Genomic DNA, 13,326 nt, shown 5'->3' on the forward strand with positions numbered 1-13,326 from the left:
TAGATTAATTTGAAGGGAGCATTACTGTCCTCTACTTGCAGGAACTGGGTCTTAAAAGTAGAGTTTAAAGTTCTGTTTTTACTCTCCTCACATCAAATATCATTTTTCCTGAAGGAAGAGCTGCCCTGTTTTACAAACATTTTCTTTTCCATGTCGTAAGTTGGCTTGTTTTCAATCTGAATGTAATTTCAGGCCACATGTAGAAGGGTTTGCATTTCTTAAAGCTTAATCACTAGAAATTTTTAAAATGTAAAATGTTATCTGTCATGTTTCAAAACAGAGCTAAAATTTGAAGGAGGAAGAGGTGGAGACTGCACAGCTACTGTGGGCACCATCTTCCCTCCCACAAAAGAAAAGCATCACTGGGTACATTTGGGTTTAACTGTTTCTTCTTGGTGCTTAGCAGCCAAGAGATGAGTTTGACTCTGGGATTCTGGACGTCCCAAAGACAGATGAACTCAGATGTAATCTGCAAGGCACATTCACCATGTACATCTAAGTTAGAAGATGGCATCAAATACACATTGAATCTCTCTGGGAGAAAAACAAAAGGTTGGTCCAAAATCCCCAGGAATAAAACATCAAAGACGCTGTAGGAACAGAGAAGCATTCTCCTAAAAGGAACAAGGGCTTCTTGGGGATGAAAATGAACAAGCTTCAGAATCAACCTCTGTTGATTATGTCATTCATTGTAGTTTGAGCAAAACAGAACTCAACAAACTGCAACTCGAAAAACATCAGTGCCCCCCCCCCGATATTTATGATCTACCATTTGAGTTGAGATGAGGAAGCATTCCCCCCAAAACAACTTGGAAGCTTTCCAAGCACTAGCCTCTGTTTAGCTTAGCCCCACAGACCACACATGATCAGAGTTTTTGACACAGTTCGACTTCAGTGTGTGGTACAGAACCAAACTGCATAATGAAAATTCACATCACAGATGCGAAACATCAGACCCCTCCCCAGGAAATCGGCCACACTGAATACATGGATATTCTGCACCACCCCTGGCCTTGGAGAACCACAGCTCTGGGGGTCTCCCCAAGTGAACTTCAGGATTCCTCCCGCAGGTGAGCCTCCATCACGGGAGCCTGGAAGACAGAAACAAGAGCTGAGAAGAGGGGCATTTGACAACCTGGCACTTACCTCCCTGCCTCAAAAGTGAACCACGTGGTGTCACGTCCATACCGCCGCAGGGCGCTTAGCGGCCAAGAGATGAGTTTGACTCTGGGATTCTGGACGTCCCAAAGACAGATGTACTCAGATGTAATCTGCAAGGCACATTCGCCATGTACATCTAAGTTAGGAGATGGCATCAAATACACATTGAATCTCTCTGGGAGAAAAACAAAAGGTTAGTCTAAAATCCCCAGGAATAAAACATCAAAGACGCTGTAGGAACAGAGAAGCATTCAAAAATAATTCAAGCTCACATTATAGGATTTGGTTGAGTACTGAGGGAAACCAATGTTTCTCATAAACAAGCTGTCCCAGGAAATGACTTTTAAATGCAGACCCTATCAAATGAGATAATAATGATACACCCTGGCTGTCAGCATACACTAAACACTATTTACATGAGCAAAGAACATTTTTAGACTTTGTAAATTTGCATAATAAAAAGTATGTATGCCAATAAAAGACTAAAGCAATGAAACCTTTAAAATCTTTTTTTTTTCCTGCCAAACACATATTAATTACAGCTACATCTTTGTGTTCATAAAAGATGCAGGTGCTAAATAATCATGTTATGGTTTACTAATACCAAAGTCATACTGATCAACTTACAACTTCTATAACTAAGCCAATAAAGTTGTATCTCAAATTATTTTTTTAAAAAAACTTCACATTCATACTATGCAATTTAACTGACAAAGCATTTGGAAAAACACCACAGGACTTATTTGAACTAGTTTTAACAAAATACTTTCTTTAGCCAATTACTGGAAAGAAAATATTCATTTGCTTGCTCAGATGATGGTTATAAATGTAACCAAACAACTGCTTGGTTGGTTACTGCAACCAAATTTTCACCCCCACAGATACATTCACACAGAATTTTTGTTGTATTTCTAGACAATTCATTAACACAAGAAGTTACAGAATTGAAATCTTTAAGTGATATATGAACATATATTGTTACTGTAGCAAACACATCTCCACCTAGCAAGCCATCATTATGGTAGACTGTCCACATCTGACAAAAGAATAACAACTATATATTAGAGGTATTATAAATTAATTGTTTTATGAGATGATGAGCAATAGATTTTTATAGATTTTAGTTGAATTTAGTGAATAGATCAAGACTATGTTCATGAACTGTATCCATCTAAATTTTCTAAATCATTTCAAACTCTCAATCATTGGATATTTGCTGCTTTCCAGTAGCGATTATTTTAAAAATAGAATCTAATAGAGCAATTTGCTCCCTTGAGAGTTCTGGACCAAGTAAGAAAGACTGTCTCCTTAAGTAAAAAGGGAGATGATCACCAATTTATTTGCTTAGAAGTTCCACAATTCTATCTCACTCAGGAAAACAATAATAGTAGAGGGAGTGACCATTACTTCACAATTACATCACGATTACTTGAATTTCTACAAATTAGGACTGCAATGTATTTTAAAGGACAAAGTTGAGCTTCACAATGATACCTAGCAATTACACACCAGGGGTATTCTTACTTCCATTTGACTGAGAGGAAACAGGCACAGAGAACTGGCAGGGCACAGCAGCTCTGAGGCAGAGCCGAGTCTTTTAACTCAGTTTATCGTGCCAGTAGGATATTATTTCACCAATACAAATTTGGGGGAAAAAAGTGCTGATCTGAGCACTCTATAAAACTCCTGTTTTCCTTGCTTTGTTAGGGCTCCCAGGCATTCATCTATTGGCAGGGGTTACCCCAATTTAGTTAACCACAGGAGGAGGGGTCTGGGGGCTGGGGGATATCCCTACAAATGACTTATCCTCTCTGGGGGTCAATCTCCCGATCTGCAAAGAGGATCCATGGAATGGTCCCCACCCCTGGGTCCTGGTCAGTAATACCGGTGGAGATGGACTGTGATAGGTATGTGCGTCCAATACAGCTGCAGACTTTGGGTGTGAACACACAGCTGCACCAGGGAAGGGGAGCATGCTTTAATAACCAATGAAGAGCTGCCTGTGGAGAGGTCAGGACAGGTCCACCTCTGCATTTCACCACTAATTCAGGTGACCTGCCCATGGTCAATCCTCTTGGCCCAAGTCAGTCACTAAGCAGATCCTTGGGGCCCAATCTACCCTGTCACCAGGCTTGGAGATGAAGTAATTATCCCAAGCTTTTTCAATAAACCAACATTGATTTTTGCTAAAAAGTTCCTTTATATTTAGGTCATTATTGTTTTAAGTGATTTATTTCTAGGTCAAGAATTGAGCTCAGGGGCTGGAGATGTGGCTCAGCGGTAGCGCGCTCGCCTGGCATGCGTGCGGCCCGGGTTCGATCCTCAGCACCACATACCAACAAAGATGTTGTGTCTGCCGAGAACTAAAAAATAAATATTAAAAAAAATTCTCTCTCTCTCTCTCTCTCTCTCTCTCTCTCTCTCCTCTCTCACTCTCTCTTTAAAAAAAAAAAAAAAAGAATTGAGCTCAGAGTTTGGCTCATGCATTTCAGTTTTTTAAAAAGTCACAGATTTTTTTTTAAGTGGGTAAACCTGATAAAACAGTTATGAAGTTTAAATTCTATTAAAAGCATTGGAAAGCTTTCAACAACAGTTTAAGTGAAATGGCAGCACAACAACTCATTCCAGTTTAAAATCTGTGCATTGTCAAATATGGTCTAATTGCCTAGCCTGGAATCAAACACTAAGGAGGCACCAGAGTTGGAGCAAGATTTTTAGTTCTCCGGAGCTTCAGTTTTCTCATCAGTCAAATGGGAGAATTAATAATATGCATGCCCAAGGACTGCTGGGAAAATTAAATAATCTAATACTGAAAGCCTTTTCCACCAGCTGGCACACAGTAGGTCCCTCAAAATTCCTAGCTATGCACTTTCAGATTATGCATCCAGTATAAGATATTAGGGAGAAAAATATGCCATATTGTCAACACAGGTTGTGCATTAGGGAAAAGGCTATTTTTACTTATTGCTTTATACATTTTCATAATTCAAAAATTTCCCCTAATGAAGATGGCTTACGATGTACTACATGGGGCACGAGAGAGCTTAGCGGAAAGGCGAGACTGCTGTGTACATACCGCTCTGTTCTCTCTCCACCCCCGTGGCCAGGAGGTCAGGCTCTCCCAGGCTGATGTCATTGATCCGTGTCCCCACACACTCCATCTGGAGGACTCTGCACCATTCGTCTGCCTCAAGATCTGCAGGAATGGCCCAAAGGTCACAAGAGTGCCCAGTGCCCACTTGAAAGTCAAAGGCTTCCAAAGCTCCCTCCCAACCCTGCCCCAGACAAACCTGATTCGCAAGCAAACGTCTTGGAGGTGTCGTCATTGAAATAAATCCCTATGGCATGCTTCTTGGTGCTCTTCGGCAATCGAGCCACGTTCTTCACGTTGTTGAGCTCCGTCACCTGCACAGTGAACAAGTGAAAGGATGGTTACAGCCCCTGCCGAGCACCTCCAGGCTACAAACCCTGGGGACCAGGGAAAAGCACAGCATGGTGCACAGTACAGGGCCGCTGGACCTGAAAACTGAGAACTGGCCGAGGGAATTAGTGGTAGCTTGAGCAGATTCTTTCCACAGAGTGGCACAGGCATAGACAATTTGCTTCAAGTTTCTTTTTCTATTTCTTTTTTAAATTGTCCGAAAGTGTTTCTACCTTCTCGATAGTTCTCAAGTCCATCTCCTTACCTGTGGACAGGCTTTCGCAGACAACTGCAGAAGCCTCTAAAGCCATCGTCCCTTCCGAGTTCTCCCTGTGTGCAGATCCTAAACACTTGGAGCCTGGAGGAGGGGAGGGGAGGGGAGGGGCGAGGAGAGGAAGGAAGAGGAGGGGAGGGGTGCAATTCTAAAGCAAATTCTAAAGCAAATCTAAATCATCTCACTGCCAGTCATAGCTGGAGTGTCAGGAGTCCAGAGAGTCAAGCCACACACACCAACATGGAATCAATAACAAATTTGGTTTCCCAAAGGTTTTCACCCTGTCCTGGTTTCCAGGCCCCTGTTTTGCAGCATAAGACCACTCACTGCACATTCCCACTATATTCCTGTCAGCAAGAAGCCTGCCCCTATCAGACACTCTGTCTCTTTCCCTTTCCCACAACTCCTTGCACCCCCCAGCACTTTCGTACACCCCAAGGGTGTGGTCCCCTGTGGAAACAGTGACAGTTCTGTCCTCTTTCTCTCCTGCATTGGAGGGGCAGCCTATGTGAGTCCTGCCAGAAAGAAGTCTTAGATAGCTCTAGGGTAAGTATTTACAAGATAAATAAGCCTTTCACAGTGACAAGTTTAACCTCCCCTTAATATATCTCTTTTGTGCTATTGTACAAAAGAATCTGCCGCCCATCAATCTTAGCCTGCAATGGTGCTATTCTTCTCCCATCTATTACTCTAAATTCAATAAACGCTTGGCTCAAGAAGTAGGTAGGAAGAGAAATAAACACCCTGCACATGCTGACCCGATTACTTCATTCCCTGCATCTTACCTTCCACTGGCCCTTTCTTAGCTTGGAGTCACACACAGTGCACCTCAGACCTCGGGGCACAGGTCCTCCAGGGGCTCAGCACATCTCCTACACTAGCATTGACTCCCTCAGAGCTGTCTGATGCAATGGGTGATGTTGTTGTCCTTGTGTGTACCACCACCCCAGTACAAGCTATGGTCATATTGCCACAGCTACTTATTGGTCTTCATTTGAACTTCCATTTTGAACCCCAGTAATTCACTTTTCAAGTAGCAGATGATCTTCCAAAACATAAGATTTTCAATATTTCAAAAATTTTCAAAACCTAAGATTTTGATATTTCTATGCATAAAGCAACATTTCAAAGACTTCCTATTGCCCTAGAGACAAAGTCCCAGTGCTTTGGTCCAGGGGACCTCGAGACCATCTGCGGTCTCCCTGTGCATCTCACCAGCATGCTCTATGCTACCCATGTTGCAGCAAGCTGGACTTCATTTTGTCCCCAGAAGACTCCATGGTCCCGCAAGCACAGAGCCTTCTCTCCTCTTCCCAGGTCACTCCTACTCACCACAGGTCTTGGTGAAATTTCATTATCCACAGAAGCCATGTGGGAAATCCCACCCCAAGATTCAATTGGTCTCAAGCTACCATCCAGTGACATCCTGTGCCTTCCCTGTACCCTCCACAGGCCATAGGACTTACTGGTTCAGTGCCTGCCTTACCTCTGGAGGGAAAGTTCCATAAGGAAGGCAAATTGTTTATTTACTTTGCCTACCACTGGGTATTTTGAGTCTAACACGGAGTCTGCCACATAGTGGAAACTCAATAAATACACATGGACTCTATGAACCAAAGACCTCACCCACCCACAAACTAACGCACAGGGAGCTTCAGGCCTCTTTTCTCCAAATTTCACTTTGCTTTCCAGGCCCAGCTCTTCTGGGAAATGTGCCCTGACCTCAGGGTGAGTTGACTAGCGCCTCTCAGTGATCCCCACATCCTGCACTGTAGATCTGTTTGATTACAGTACTTGTAATTCATCTATTTGTTCATCTCCAGCTCCCAGCTAGACTTGAGTCACTGGCAATGACTTCTGATGGACAGCATCAATGAAAAGCAACCTTACAGACAGCCATCATTTACTGAGCCCCTATCACATGCTATATCCAGAATGAATCATCTGACCTTCGTGAAAGCCATAGAGGTGGATGCTATCATTATAGCATTTTGCAGATGAGGACACTGAGGCTGAAAAAGGTTAAAGTCACACCTAAAAAAATGTCAGCACAAAGACATGAATGAAGCAAACTGAACCCGGGGCCAGTTTCTTACTCCATCTGAAACACTCATGACTAACCCTGAAAATTTCTAGACCAATCCAGATATGTTGGCCACAGCTGTAACCCAGGTTCCTTGGGAGGCTGAGGCAGGGGGGATGTAAGTTCAAGGCCAGCCTGGGCAACTTAGCCAAACCCTGTCTCAAAAAAATAAGATAAAACCAGCTGGGTTGCAGCTCAGAGAGCACGTGCCTAGCATATGCAAGGCCCTGGGTTCCAGCCCCAGCACTTCAAAATAAATAAATAAATAACAATGAAAACCTTCAGCAGAGGATGAATAGCCCTTGAAATCGTCTCCCATTTAGGACCTCTTTCTTTTCAATGTGGTTCCTCTCTGCAGACGCAGGTAGCCTGTGTGCCAGGCTTAACCCTCCACTGAGACATTATTAAAGAGTAGTCCCACTGCAGCCTGAGATGCAGCCATGACTTTGAAATATGTCACTTCATTACAGACCCATTAAGGGCAAAGAGGAAGACATAAGTCACCTAACCAGTCAGGAAATGTAACAGGACTGCATGAGTCAGTCACTATTGCCCACTCTGGAAATTAGTTTAGACAGTAAGCACTGTGACACCCCTGCTCAGGGGAGGCTAGAGAGGGCTCACAGGGCAGGCAGAGTCCTGAGGTTCCAAAGCAACCTTCTGGGTTTGCACATGCACACATCTGGCTTGCACAAACACACTCACAAACATACACCTACACTTACATACACACACACAAACTCACCCACACTCATACACTCACACTCATGTACACAACACACTCATACATGCTTATTATACTCTCTCACAAACTCACACTCACACACTTGTGTACTCTCACACATATATACACACCCACACTCTCTCTCACACACACACATACAAACCTTACTTTCCATGGAGCTGGATCTCCATAATTTATAACAGAAGCTTCCTCAGCACACATGCTCGAGCAGTAACCGTAATGGCTAATATTCAGGAGCCACATAAAACTCTTGTCAAACGTACTCATCCCCGCCATTGCTTCTCTCAACAAATGAGAAAACCAAGGCAGGACGTATATCTTAATATTCCTTTGACAAGGCAATCATCTGACCCAGAAGAGTCACTTTTGAAGCCAACATGGGTTTCAGTAAAGTCTCAGATTCTCTTTCCACATCAATGTTACAGAAGTGGGGGCCAATCAGCCTGCACCAGTACGCCTGACCCTCAGGACTGGCTGTGATGGACCCTCAACATTCCCTCACCGAGGACCGCACTCAGGACTAGGGGGGAACGATGCCTTCTGTGCACCTTCAATGTGACTCTTCAAAGTCCTTCCAAAGCCCCCATATTTTTCAGCACAGCTCAACCCACAGGCACAGCTGACCTCCTCGGGAGTTCTGACCGCTTCAAGGTGCAGTGGCTGTCTGTCTCAGCAGTGGCCCCCAGTGCAGGAACTCGAGTGTGACCTCACAGGTAAGTTCTTTGCTGTGTGCCTAGATCTACAGTCCTGTTCCCAGCATCGTCCTTGCCTGCACCATCCTCCCAGTGTCCGATTCCTCCTTATTGCCATGTCCTTACTTATTTGTTTGTGGCATTGACCATGTAGAGTCAAGTGCGGGGTCAGGGCGTGGAGGGCGGCAATATCACGGCCCTCCTGGAGCTTATGTGTCAGTAAAAACAAGTTTTCATCAGGCTGGGAATAAGGAAGCGCTCTGAGGACAAATGAATCGGCCTGAAGGATTTAGTCTGGCTCAGGGGCATTTCGCTAAGAAGCTCTTTCTGAGAAGCAAGCCCTTGAGCAGAGGCTCCATGGCCTGATGGAGTGCAGCATGTCCACCCGGGGCCCACCATCCACACACAGGCTCTCTCATTGCAAAGGACCTGCAGCAGAGCTACATGGTTGGCAAGGACTCAGCTCACAGATTTTTGCAGAGGACCCCTGCCTTTGACATCTGCATTCTAGAATGAGCCAACCCTGCAGTCCCTGCACCTGCTCATCTACCTTTCCATAAAGCTGTGCAAAGGCAGAGGAAGAAGATCAGCATCGCTAAGCCTTTTCCATTTTCCCTTCAGTTCCATCAAATCCCATTTAGTTACTTTCTTATTTTTGTTTCTTAGTGAAAAATGCAATACTTGCGTGTGGTAGAAAAATACAATCATACAAAGAGATAAACAGTATGAAATCTACCCAGATCCTTAAGCACAACACAGGCACAAGAATATGTCAGCGTGTACTCAATGAATATCTAAACCTATTAAATAAAGGGGAGCAAACCCCACACACCTTGCTGATTCCACACAATTATTTCTGTCTTGGATATGGACTTTCAACATTGTATATTTCTATTAAAAATGAATTTGATTCCATTAAAGTAAGATATGTTCTGCAGACTTAGCCAGATACTCTTTAAACAATAGTGTGGTTCTTTTAAATTAATATATTAATCCCTACATACAAATTAAGCTGTAGTTTCACTATGATATGTGGGGAGTATACCCAGGTGACTGATGCTGGGGTAGCCCTCCTGGCCCCAAAGCACAGCTCCTGATTTTCCTACAGCAGCCATGCTGGAGTGTCCACTCTGGCTGCCTCCTTCTTTGCCTGCTCCTTTGAGGCACAGCAGCCTGATTTCCTGCTGTCACATTTTCTTTCTCCATTGTGTGTACTGCTGACCCAGGTGTCAATCATGTTCCTCTTCCCAGAGAATCAGACTCTTTTCCAGGAGTTTCAGTGGGGGAGGGTGGTAGCCTGATCCATTCCAGCAGTGGAAAGAGTAAAGAGACAATCAGCTACCACTGGGCGAATCCTCAGAGGAGTAAGGGCCCTTCCAGGCCTGACATGGTGCTCCTCCATAGCACTGGATGAAATTCCCTCTTTTTCCAAGTTAACCAGCCTCAGTGTTTGAGGACTGGAACCAAAGGTAGAGCACATCTCCCAAACAGATTCACTGAAAGCTCTAACTCATTTCCCAAATCCCACCCTTCCCCTGTCTCGGAGCACCACAACTAATCCTAATAATCTAAGTTAGAAATATGCTTGCTTAATCATCTTTTATTTTCCATCCAATCTCTCCTTTTCTGAAACCATGTTTTTTTTTTTTTCCTGAGAACCTTGGCTAACATAATGCTACCTTGAATATGGTTAATATTTTCAAATATTAAGGCTTTGGTATATATACATTTCCTGATTTACTTTTCATTCCAACTCAGTTAGGTGTTGTTACTCCCACTAAATATGGAGCATAAGTTTAGAAACATGAAGTGACCCAAAGACACATATTAAGTGTGTGTGTGGGGGGGGGGAGATACAGCCTACCACCAGGTCTTTTGATTCCTGCTACCCCAGTTAATCCCAAAGTCAACAACTTGGAATAACTTTACAGGATGAAGTAGTATGCACTTTTCCAATCCATGAATTCTGCTTACACAGAGGAATAATTCTCTAGCATTTACAAAACTACCTTTAACAAAGATACAACAGGTGTTCTGGACTGCTGGCAGGGCTATCCTGAGCTAGATGGAAGAGTAAGAAACCCCAGATCCTCTTTCCCCCCATGGAGACACCAGCTCAACAAAATGAAGTCCAGTTCTCTCTGGGGGAAATCTGGAAATCAGCTAAGGGTCTCATGCACTTCGTGGGGAGTGCAAAAGCCATTCACATTGAAGCCAGGAGCGAAATTTATGGAACTCACACATCATATTCCTTCCTCCCAGCTCAATACAAGGTGGTCAAGTAACAACTCCCAGCTCCTGGCTTCTTCCTGGAGAGGGAAAATGAAAACTGAAAAATATATTTCATGTTCACACTTTTACAAGGGCAACTAGAGGGACTGCTTTCTAACATGGGAATTCAGATCCCTGAAAGTGCATAGTTCTCTCTACAAGTCTGGGGACACTAAAAACAAAAAAAAGACTTGACAGTTTATAGAAGCTTCAGAGAATTTGCAGTACACTCGGCAGAAGAAAGAACAAAAGATTAGACTCCTGATTAAAGAATTTAGCAAATGCTGTAAATGGGAATTTTATATGCACAAGCCCAAAGAAGACACAACCACAGAAAAGGTTTTAATAATTCCCAGAATCTCTACCCAGGCAGACTGAAGAGCTATTCTTATATAAAACCTGTCCATAAAGATTTGAAGAAAGAGATGGCTATTTTTTTCAAATGTGATCTCAACACAAAGTTATAAGGCACATTAAAAAAAAAAAAAAAGGAAACATGGACCAAAGAACCAAAATACAACTCCAAAATCCAATCTTAAAGAAACAGAGATTTATGAATTACCTATTAAGGAATTCAAAATAAATGTCATGAATATGCAAATGAGCTCAGGGAAACAATGCAGGCACAAACTGAGAATATCAACAAAAAGAAAAAAAGACTAAATGCACATTCTAGAAAATTCCCTAGATAAGCTCACCCGCAAAATTGATCAAGCAGAAAAAGAACTTAACCAATTCAACAACAGAACATTCAAAATCATCCAATTAAAGGAGGGAAAAAAGGAATGAAAAATAATGAAGAAAATCTAAAGGACTTATGGGATACTGAAAGGACAGATTATAGCACACATCCAGAAGTTCCAGAGGAGAATAGAGAGAAAGGGGCTGAAGGCTGATTTGAAAAAATAATGGCTGAGACCTTCCCAATGTGGGCAAGGAAATATATATCAAGATACAAGAAGCCCAAAGGGTGTCAACTAGAATGAATCCAAAGAAATCCACACGGTACATTTATAATTAAATGGTCAAAAGTTAAAGATAGACATTTTTTAAATCAGTGAAAGAAAATAAAATTGGACTCTCATAACACTGTCACAGAAACCTGGAGGTCAAAAGAAAGTATGATATATGATATACTGCAAGTGCTAAAACAAACAAACAAACAAACAAACCTACCAACCATGAACTCTATATATAGAAAACTGACCTCAAAAATGAAGGAGAGAGCTATGGATATAGCTCCATGGTAGAGAGCTTGCCTAGCACGTGTGAGGCCCTCTGTTCAATCACCAGTACCACAAAAGCAAGAAGGGGAAAAAAAGACTTTCCTATATAAAACCTAAAGAGTTCACCACCACAAGATCTGCCTGACAATAAATGCTAAAGGGAGTCTTTGAAGTTTAAGTTAAAGAACACTAGATAGCAACACGAGAGCAAAAGAAAGTATAAGGTTTGCTGATAAAGATGTGTGCATGTATGTATACACACATTAATACTGTAAAGAAGTGCATAAGTGACTTTCATCCTGGTATAAAAGTGAAAAGACAACAGTATAAACTATAGTCACAAAAACACATTGATGCATACACAACATAAAACATGTCATTTGCTGGGTACAGTGGTGCATGACTGTAATCCCAGCAGCTTGGGAGACTGAGACAAGAGGATTGCAAGTTAAAACTAGCCTCAGCAGAAAGAAGGTGCTAAGCAACTCAGTGAGACCCTATCTCTAAATAAAATACAAAATAAGACTTGGGATATGGCTCAGTGGACAAGTCCCCCTGAGTTCAACGTCCCCCCCAAAAAAATGTCATTTGTTATATCAGTAACATAAAAAATGGTGAGAAAGTACAGGTATTGTGTGTGGTTAAAGGTTTTATTATTTTAAAAGAGATTAGTGTAATAATAAAATATTTTAAGCAAGCCCCATGGTAACCACACAAACACACACAAAAAAAAAAAAAACACAAAAGAAAATGAGAAAGAAATCAAAGCATGACATTACAAAAACCATTAACTAATCAAAAAAGAAGGTAACAGGGGAAGAATGAGGAAAGAAGAAGAGCAAGACAGGCACAAACAATTAACAAAATAGCAACAATCTACTCAGGAGGCTGAGGCAGGAGAATTCCAAGTTCGAGGTTAACCTGGGAAACAGCAAGATCCTGTCTCAAGATATGTTTTTAAAAATGTAGGGGGTGGGAGGGATGACTGGGGATGTAGCTCAATGGTAGAGCTCTTTCCTAGCATGCATGAGCTTCAACTTGGGCTCAGCTCTGAATAGTGAAAAGACAAAAATAAAATAAAATAAAAGCAACAATAAAGCAGTGTTAATCAGTTTTCCATCACTATGAAAAACACCTGAGAAAATCAACTTAAAGAAGGAAAGATTTTGTGGGAGGCCAACCTTATGGGTGACTGAGTTACACTCCCCAGCTGGGTGCTGAGGCGCTCAGTCACAGAAATGGGTGTGTCTTGCTACAGCCCATGGGTGAAGCTATGCTCACCTGTTCCTTTGTAATATAACCCCTTACCCCATTTAGGATAGAATCTTCCATGGAAGTGCCTTATGTGTGTCCCCTTCTCTTACTGTGCCCTTGGGTGTGGCCTACCCAGGTGTCAGTCAACCTGCTGACAGTGGACATCATGAAGATACTCAGCCCCCTGAAACCTGACCCC

The 13,326-nt window shown here is 42.5% G+C and overlaps 1 protein-coding gene across 1 annotated transcript in view; it reads right to left on the reverse strand.

Moving 5' to 3' along the window:
• Positions 1–13,326, reverse strand: part of Dok5 (docking protein 5) — a 146,386-nt gene that overhangs the window by 42,711 nt on the left and 90,349 nt on the right. The window contains exons 3-5 of the mRNA XM_026391011.2: positions 4,452–4,566; positions 4,238–4,357; positions 1,147–1,336 (exon numbers count right to left, since the gene is read on the reverse strand). Of these exons, the coding sequence (XP_026246796.1) occupies positions 1,147–1,336; positions 4,238–4,357; positions 4,452–4,566 (425 nt within the window). The remainder of the gene's footprint in view (positions 1–1,146; positions 1,337–4,237; positions 4,358–4,451; positions 4,567–13,326) is intronic.

This window comes from Urocitellus parryii, chromosome 6 (assembly GCF_045843805.1).
Source record: "Urocitellus parryii isolate mUroPar1 chromosome 6, mUroPar1.hap1, whole genome shotgun sequence".
NCBI lineage: Eukaryota > Metazoa > Chordata > Mammalia > Rodentia > Sciuridae > Urocitellus > Urocitellus parryii.